This window comes from Capsicum annuum, chromosome 4, assembly GCF_002878395.1.
Source record: "Capsicum annuum cultivar UCD-10X-F1 chromosome 4, UCD10Xv1.1, whole genome shotgun sequence".
NCBI lineage: Eukaryota > Viridiplantae > Streptophyta > Magnoliopsida > Solanales > Solanaceae > Capsicum > Capsicum annuum.
Window position 1 is genome coordinate 177,184,969 of NC_061114.1, and position 10,086 is coordinate 177,195,054.

Sequence of the window (10,086 nt, forward strand, 5' to 3'; positions counted from 1 at the left end):
TAAAAGAAGGCGATGATGCTTCGATGAAGGCAGTGGCTAGTTTCCTAAAGTGACCTTTATTTTTCCCTTTGTCTATGTGGGTTTTTTTTGTTAGTTTATGGACCAGGATCAGCTCAAATGGGTTGATCATATATTACAATTGATTTTCATTTATAAAATGGGCTATAGACTGAATTTAAATTAAAAAACTATATTGGTAGGGGCAATTTCATTCGAAAAAATATCAGTTAATAGCTAAAGGCTATTTTTAGAAAGTTTTTTTTATTTGGGATCAAAATATGAAAGTCACCCCAATTTGGATCTATTCCTGTACTTTACCCTAGGGTGCCACCTGCTAAATAATGATTCATTACTATTTTAGAACTCTGGACCAAAATAAGTTATTTTTTAAATCAACTTACTAAAGTAATATGTTTTTTGAAACTTTACCAAACTAGTATAAACGTTGTTCCCAGTAACGTATTATGCTTTAAAAAAAGTTAACAAACCAAAAAGAGTTGTGGATAACGTTAAAATAGGAATCGTTACTTTCAGTAACGTTTTTGACCTAAAACGTTACTTCCAGTAACGTTTTTGACTTAAAATGTTACTTTGAGTAACGAGACTCTGCAACTCTGCCACATCAGAATCTTTGTACAAATATGACGTTAAATTTGTTATTGTCAATTACGTTTTAACTTTAAAACATTACTCCAAGTAACGAGACTATCAAATCAAAACTCTGTGGCTTCAAAAATTTTGACATTAAAGTCGTTATCAGTAGTCACTTTTTAAGATAAAAACGTTACTATGGGTAACGATTCTATTTAATCAAATACGAACCTGCAAAGTTGGAATTTTGGTGATTGATTTACCAATAAAACGTTACTGCCAACAACGTTTTAGCTCTACGAAGTGACTGATAATAATAATTAACAACAAACGACATTCCAACAAGTGACGGCAAATTATTGTCAATCACATCTTAGATTTGTCACTTGTTGGAATGTCGTTTGTTGTTAATTGTTATTGTCAGTCACATCTTAGAGCTAAAATGTTATTGACAGTAATGTTTTATTGGTAAATCAATCACCAAGATTCCAACTTTGTAGGTCTGTTATTTGATTCGATAGAATCGTTACTCATAGTAACGTTTTTATCTTAAAAAGTGACTACTGATAATGACTTTAATGTCAAAAATTCTGATGCCACAGAGTTTTTAGTTAATTTGATAGTATCGTTACACTGAGTACCGTTTTAAAGCTAAAAGGTAATTGACAGTAACAAATTTAACGTCAGATTTGTACAAAGATTTTGATGTGGCAGAGTTACAGAGTCTCGTTACTGACAGTAACGTTTTATGTCAAAAACGTTACTGACAGTAACGTTTCCTATTTTAACGTCATCCACAACTCTTTTTGGTCCGCCAACTTTTTCTAAAGCATAATACGTTGTTGGAAACAACGTTTATACTAGTTTGGTAAAGTTTCAAAAAAATGTATTACTTTGATGAATTAATTTAAAAAATGACTTATTTTGGTCCAGAGCTCTCTATTTTGAAAGTCATTAAACAGTGACACATTTTCACTAAGAAAATATGCATCAAATTTATTGAACTCATATTAAACGGATGACAATATCGTTGGAACGTTATGCGCAGATTAACTACTTTGAGGCATTTTTATTTTTAATTACTCTTATTCACGTGTAATTTAAGTAATTTTCTTTTTCACATTTATAAAACAATATCTCTGATAATTTATGGCATTTTATTAATAGTAAAATCTTCAACCAAATATTGCTCTAGCTACATACGTGTGGATAATTTTAGGGAAATTTTGGCGATATTTACGGTTCGGCCAAACTTATTTAGTAACATGATCAAAATATACATAACATATATACTGATAATATATGTTATGTATAACTATGCATATCATACGTATATTATCTGCATATCTAGTATACATAAGTTGTAAACTAATTGACCGAAGTGTTTAGGACCGTCGTAATATTTGTAATATGACCTACCAAATGCTACAGCAATTGTGCCAAATTATGTGACCAACCAAAAAAACGCTCAGATAACTTAAGCTAATAAATTTTATGTTGAGATTTTATTTAATGAGGTGGCTAACAAACAATTTTGTATGAAGCTTATGCATAAATGACACATTTCATATGTGTTAAGAGTTGTAGGTTATACTTCTAGAGCATCACCTCTCATTACATCCCTGACCCCATCCCTTTAATTAATGTACGTATTATGTCAAAGTACTCCATGTGCCATAATTGCCTGATTGTGAACTACTGTTGACTTTACGAGCTGTAACATAACAGTCCATCACAAGTACTTAATGCATGTTGCAATGAAATTAGAAGAGAAAATGTGCATATAATACAGTTTTTTTCTTTTCATTTTGTGTATATTCTTATTAATATTCATCTTGTATTTCTCACAAATGTCTTTTTCAAATAACACTGACAGTTAACTGACATTTTTAAGTAAGAATAAGTGTAGAACCTCCCCCCACCAAACCAAAAGAAAAAATAAAATCAAGAGAAAGAAGATGACCCTTACACCTTAAAATATCATAGTTAGTTAGATAGATCAAATGAGCTATAGTTGTTATTGTCACTGGCTAAGTTTGATGTTGAATTCTTGAGCTGATCATCTAGTTCTAAAATTGATCCAAAATCTTGAAACTGCATCATTGATTGCCAAGAAAAATTACTTGTGTTATAATGATCAAATTCCTCCCCTTGCCCTATTATTTCATCCCCAAGCATGGCTTGCATTTCAAGAAAGCTTGTGTTAAAATCAAGAAAATCTTGGTTACCTACTTGATCAATTGGACCCCCTTGCTCCTCTTGAAGGAAATTACCACAAGGATAATCTTGAAAACTGGCCATAATGGTCTCATCAAATAGACTCTCATTCTCAAAAGAAGTGGGATTATTAACCAAGCTATCTGATGAAGGAGATTCCGATAAGCTTGCTCCAATAGAAGAATAATCTTGAGATTCTTGAAGAATAATATTATTATCTTGATCATCATCATCATGATCATTGGCTGTACCTTGGTTCAAGTACTTCGCAAAAACATCGGCTAGATCAATGTTAGCTCCGGGAGTTTCGAAGGCGGGGCTAGGGGATTGAAGGGTATTATCGTCTTTTCGTGAAGATCTTGAACGTCGGCTTTTCCGGCAACCGCCACCAACGGGGACATTTCTAAGAGAACCACCCTTAGTCCAGTATCTTCGGCAAGCTTTGCAAAAATACCGAGGTTGTGACAAGCTATAGTTGTTGTAGTAACAAAATTTTGTGTTGGTAGAGGCACACCTAGGACAATTTGGTGCTTGCTCAATGTTGGACTTTCGTGTTCTCTCCATCATGATCATTGGCCTTGAATGGTACGGTAGCATGTTTCTGAATAAATAAACTACTCTTCAAGACTAAAAATGAAGTTAGACACAGAGAGAGAGGGGGGGCGGGGGGGTGTATGTGGAATTGACTAGGGGTGCATGGTGAGATTATATATAGATTTTCATATAGAGTAAATTGCACGATTTGGTCCTTGAAGTTTATAGTACAATATGATTTAGTCCATCAAGTTTGAGTTGTGTCCAACTTGCACACTTCTCAAATTGTCTTGATGATATCTTTCATGTTACTATGGATGCAAATGCTAGTTGCATACAAAATTTTTAAGGTGGATTAAAAGAAGGGAACAAAAAAGCAAGCAACGGCAGAGCCAGTTAGAAGAACTAGTGTTTCGGGACATCACTTCGTCCAAATTTTTCACTATATATACACACTTAATATGCAAACAAAATTATTTAATACATAAGACAAGTGTTAAAATTTGATAGGTAACAATTGCTAGCTTACTGGTCGGACATAACACTTTTCTGATTGAAATCATTAGTTTGAATCTTCGTGAAAACGTGATTTACATTTAGAGGACTCATTAGTCATTTTTCTATAATATAAAGATGGAAGGTGGAACTAGCTAGTGACCTTCTTCATGAATGAAGTTCAGTTATATAATTCAATTTCAGCAGTAATACTTTGCGCCACTATGTATAGACGCTTAAAAAAATGAAAATTGGTGAAGGAGAAAATATTGTATTTGAATCATGTCTTATAATATGCTATTATTATAGTAATTTTTTTATTTATTTATTTTTTTGAGTATTAATATTGTTCAAAAATTCTGCATATATACTTCTTTGATAACAAGACATCAATGTTAAGGTTATAGCTGATTAATTGTTAAATTTCGAGATAGCAAACAAAGAACATCTATTCTCTATAGTCCTAAAGTTAGAAAGAAAAGATTATTTTACCACAAGTTGAAGGAAATAAAAAGATTTCCACCGTAATACCACTCGAAATTGATAAGATATGAATTTTAGGACCAAATTAAATACTGGATGAAACTTCTCAGCCAAAAAAACAATTTTGTAATTGACGTATAGGTGGCCCCATGGTTGGGGAAACTGGAGGTAGTAGAATAGGGCTCCAAGGATTGCGAAGGTGACCCCTACATGTACGTGGACTTGTAAGTGAGGGCATGTGAGAGATCAAGACTTGTTATTCCATCAGTTTCAAAAAAAAATTATTTTGATTTAACACAAAATTTAAATAAATAAAAAGATTTTTGAATCTTATGATCTTAAATTAATGTTATGTCAAATATACCAAAATGTCATTTAAGCTTATGATTCAAATATGTCATGTGGAAAGTTAAAATTAAAATATTATCAATAAAAAAAAGTGATCTTTCTTTGTGAAATAGAATAAAAAGAAAAATAGATCTTTTTTTCTGAAATAAACAGTAATAGAATTCATCCGAACTCGATATTTCAACACGGAGTATAAAGTATTTGTAAGATTATATTAAAATTTAATAAATATTAAATAATAATTTATAGATTCAAAAATGTTATAAATGCAATGTTAAGAAGCTTTAAAGCCGAATTTATCAACTTAAAAATTTTGAGTCCCATTAGACGAAGATAGAGGCGGAGCCAGAAATCGATATGACCTAAGAATTTTAATTCAAGTTATATATATGTGTTCAAAAAGTCACTAAATATATATTAAAAAATTAAATTTAAAATTTAACAATATCCAATATTGTTATTTTAGAATTTAAAATTTAAAATCTGACTCCGTCTATAATTGAGGGTGTGAGTGTGTCTGGAAGAAAGGTCATCATGTGTAGAGTAGAAAGGGTGTAAACATATCGTGGGCGGTTAGAGTTTGCGAGCCGTTAGGCTCAAGAAAGAGCATATGTTACCCCCCATGTGATAATGTGAATGTATGAATCCACAAAAGAGGAAAGGGCCCCTTCCTCCCTCACTCTACATGGTTTAAGTTTTTCACAAAGAAAATATGTGTATTAATTCACTGTTTCATAGGCGGATTATTAGTAGTACATGTCTATACGTTTTTCCAATAGGTGCTAATAACTCATGTGTCACTTCCTTATTGGGTCGTTATGACCGTGATTGATGTTCATAGTCAAAACTACTCTAGTTGTCATACCCTTTTCTCACTATTTAACTCTTTCATAGACCAATTTGCCCCTATACCTTTTCCAAAAATTAGGTAAAAGCCAACGTTCTAATATTGGAATTGTGGCGGAATGAATAAGATCTCTCTACTTTAAATAGAGGTCTTGAGTTTGAGATCTTACTCAAAAAAAAAAAAAAAAAAAAAAAAAAAAAAAAATTAACTATGAAATCCGTTGTTGAACTGCTCATAGCTGGCATAATTTTTTATAATATGTCACTGAATAAAATTAGTGTTGTATTTAATGTATAATTTATCCATTGTTAATTCTTATTTTTTTCATAGGACTAAGAATGAATAAAATCCTACTAGGATGCACTTTTCCTGTGATGGGTTTTACTCGGTACAATTCCACATTAATCATTGTTTCAAAGTGGCCATCGAGGCATCATATTGTAAATAAAAAAATATCACTACAAAAATAAACATAATTAGCTATAAACTTCATCGCTAATCCGTAAATTATTTGTGCCTAATATAATTTTATTATAATCAGTACTAATATATAATTAAATAGGATTAGAGACAGATTTTTTGCTTAGTTATAAAATTTATCCGTCTATTTTCTAATTGTGGATGAAGTACTTTATTATAGGTGTCATGCAGGTAATATTAAATGAAATCGATACATTGTCATAACTAACAACTACAACAAGGTGGAAGCAACAATCGTCTAAATGAAAATTGATTGCGAAGATCAACACATGAGTTTAAGGATATACAGAACGAGCGAACACAACTATAAATTAAAATAACAGTACTTTGAGGATTTATATACCAATTAAACTAGAGATGGGATCACTCTTTCATTTACATTGTATAGTTCGGTAGGTGGATAATTAAATAACAATATGATGTACTTATCACCTTTAATTAATAGCTTGTCTAGCTACGCTAGAACTATCAAACCTTAACTTGGTGTTGTCATATAGTTTTTCTTTTTTTGGTTTGCATGTATTTAGTACCCGCATTGGAGTTTAACTAATTCGAACTCGTACCGGCTAGGGCCTCATTTGGGGATAGTGCTCCCCTACTAAGGATTTTTTTTAAATAACAATATGATGTACTTATCACCTTTAATCAACATTTTGTCTAGCTACGCTAGAACTCTCAAACCTTAACTTGATGTTGTCATATAGTTTTTCTTTTTTTTTGGTTTTCATTTGGTGTTTAGTACCCGCATTAGAATCTGACTAATCCAGATTCGCACCGGATAGGGCCTTATTCGGGGGATAGTACTCCCTACTAAGGATTTTTTCATATCCAGGGCTCGAACCTGATACCACTGGTTAAGGAAGGAGCAGCCCCATCCACTTCGCTATATCCTTTGATGGTGTCATATAGTTCACATATATGTGCGTAATATCCGTCTCTTCCAATAATGTAGGTTAGTGTAGTTTGCTTAATTAATTTTGCATATGATTTTCCATATAGATATTCATTATTCTCTTGTAATACCTCATTAATGTATTTGTTGGGTTCAAAGTATATGAAAAAAGTGTGAATGAAAAATAGAGGAAAAATGGTGGAGAGAAGGGAGACACTAATTTAGAAAGCGTACTCCCAAATTGGAAAGTTCACTCTTTCTCCCACATTAATGGAAGAAGAGAACTTATGAGTGTTTAAAATAAGGAACATTTACTCCACATGGTAAGTGAGGCAAGAAATAAGAGATGTCTCACGCCGTCGTCGTCGTCGCTCACTCGGCTCGGCTCGGCTTCGAATTTGGATCGATCGATGAAATCTATCATTTTGGACAAAGTTTATTTGACAGAAATTCAGTTCGAAAATACCAAAGGGAAAAATGCAACTTTTTTCTGTATTTTGATACTCCATTTATATGCATGCGTGCAGATTTTGAAACAGTGTTTCGAAACAGTGCAGTGCCGAAATGAAGGGATGCAACCCTTCAATGAAATGACACACTGATTCATGACATGGTATGCCTGTTTAGAAAAGACACATTCTTTGGACGAATAGACATGGCTTTTCCAGAAAGGTCACACTTTTTAAGTGAACCATTGCCACTTTTTAGAAGAGGCACATGTTGGCTATATAAACCTGCTTTCATCCACAAGTTTAGGTATGAACTTTCTGAAATACAAACTCTCTTCTTGTCTTGAAAAAATTTCTGTGTGATCTATCAAACCGTTGAGTGAGTTCACTAAATCCAACAATTTGAGGTACCGTTATTGTTCGGATTGAAGGCCATTTTATCCTAAAAGGAAGATTCCAAAACCTCGGGTATAGTGAGGAAAATTATTCCTTAAGGACACTCCGTGAATTCGGAGGACTTGGTCTTAAATTCTGTTTAATCTATTTTCTAAAATCTAACACAGTTCTTGGATATATTATTAAGTAATCTTGTGTTAAAGGTGTTAAAAAACTTTAAAGGTGTTCTTGTTTATACATGAACTATTGTTGAAGTTGGTGTTGCAATTATACAGATTCTTGTATCCAAAACTACATAAAAGATAACAATCTTAAGGAATAAACTTTTGCAGAATTTGTATTGCTTGTTTTTGGAGATTAAAGCTTTAAGCTTTCTACTCCGTTTGAACTTAACTAGTGATTCAAAGACATAAAATCTTCATCACAAGTTAAAGATCATTTGGTTGACCATTGGAAGTCAAAAAAACTTCATTGTTAACTAGAAACAAGAAAGTTGCTTAACTTTATAAATAGTATTCTGAAAATACTAAATTTTATTGTCTTGTGGTGACAGGAAAAATGACTAACGAAAGTCAAATACAAGATGCGGCTATGACTGTGGGGGTAACTAGCATTGCTTCAATAAGTCGAGCAAATGCTCTGCAACCAATGGCACCTGCGGAGAAGCCTGGAAAATTTGCGGGTATTGACTTTAAACGATGGCAGCAAAAGTTCTTTTACCTCACCACTCTATGCCTTCAAAGGTTCACTAGTGAAGATGCCCCTGAGGTGCTCGAGGGAACCTCGGACAAAGAGCATTTCATGATTGTAGAAGCTTGAAAACACTCGGACTTCCTTTGTAGGAATTATATATTGAGTGGTTTCTAAGAAAACCTCTACAATGTTTACAGTGACATCGAAGAAATTGTGGGGGGTAATAGAATGAAAATACAAGACAGAGGATGCGGGAATTAAGAAATTCTTTGTTGCAAGGTTCTTGGACTTTAAAATGATACATAGAAAATCGGTTGTCTTTCAAGTACAGGAATTGCAAGTAATCATTCACGATATCCTAGTAGAAGATATATCTTTGAAAAATACCTTAGTTTAACAAATTGGAAATGTTCTTAATACTCGCATAAACTGTTTTGTAGGTTTGATTGTGAATGATGCATTTCAAGTAGCAGCGATTATTGAAAAGCTACCACTATGTGGAAAGACTTCAAAAACTACTTGAAGCACAAACGCAAAGAGATGACTGTCGAAGATCTTATTGTCCGACTACGTATTGAAGAAGATAATAAGGCTGTCGAGAGAAGGTCAAAAGGGAAGGAAATTCTGCAATTAGTGGAGCACATATTGTGGAAGATGATCAAAACAATTCTAAAAAAAGGAAGAAAGTTGAACAAGGAAGCAATCAACCCAAGAAGAAATTCAAGGGAAAGTGCTTCAACTGTAGTAAGATTGGTCATATGTCCACGGATTATCGTGCCCCTAAGAAAGGCAAGAAAAAGGACTAAGAAAATATGATTGAATCCAACAAAGAATGTGATGATCTGTGTTCTATGTTTTCAGATTGCAACTTGGTGAGGAATCCTCATAAGTGGTGGATGGATTCTGGTGCCACCCGTCATGTTTGTGCCAACAAAGAGTTATTTTCCTTATTCGCTCTAGTTCAAATGGAAGAAATGATCTACATGGCTAGATCCGCTACGGCTAAGTTAGAAGGAACAGAAAAAGTGGGCTTGAATTGACTTTAGAAAAGTTATTGACACTTAATAATGTCTTGTACGTTCCAAAATTATATAGGAACTTGATTTCTATTTCACTTCTAAACAAGAATGGATTCAAATGTGTAACCGTTTCTGGAAAAATTGTAATTAGTAAAGGAGAAGTGTATGTAGGGAAAGGCTATCTCACCGAGGGCCTTTATAAGATGAATGTAATGAATATTAAAATAAATAAAAGTTTAAATTCTTTTTACTTGGTTAAGTCTTATAATTTATGGCATGAACGTTTAGGCCATGTTAATTACAAAAAGTTACGAAAATTGATTAACTTAGAAGTTTTGCCAAACTTTGAGTGCAATAAATCGAAGTATCAAATGTGTGTGGAATCAAAGTATGCAAAGCATCCGTATAAGTTTGTTGAAAGGAATTCCAATTCTTTAGACTTACTACACACTAACATTTGTAATATGAAGTCAACACCATCACGTGGTGGGAAAAGTATTTCATAATTTTTATTAACGATTGCACTAGATATTGTTGTGTCTACTTGCTAAATAGTAAGGATGAAGAAATAGATACATTTAGGCAATATAAAACTGAAGTAGAAAATCAGTTAGAGAAAAAGATAAAAATGATAAAAAGTGA

General features: G+C 32.8%; 1 protein-coding gene across 1 annotated transcript; it reads right to left on the reverse strand.

Annotated features, from left to right (window-relative positions):
* Positions 1 to 2,365: 2,365 nt before the first annotated feature.
* LOC107869632 (dof zinc finger protein DOF3.5) lies at positions 2,366 to 3,477 on the reverse strand. Its single transcript, XM_016716129.2, has one exon. The coding sequence runs from the start codon at positions 3,403 to 3,405 to the stop codon at positions 2,578 to 2,580; it is 828 nt and encodes a 275-aa protein (XP_016571615.2). The 5' UTR covers positions 3,406 to 3,477; the 3' UTR covers positions 2,366 to 2,577.
* Positions 3,478 to 10,086: the final 6,609 nt, after the last annotated feature.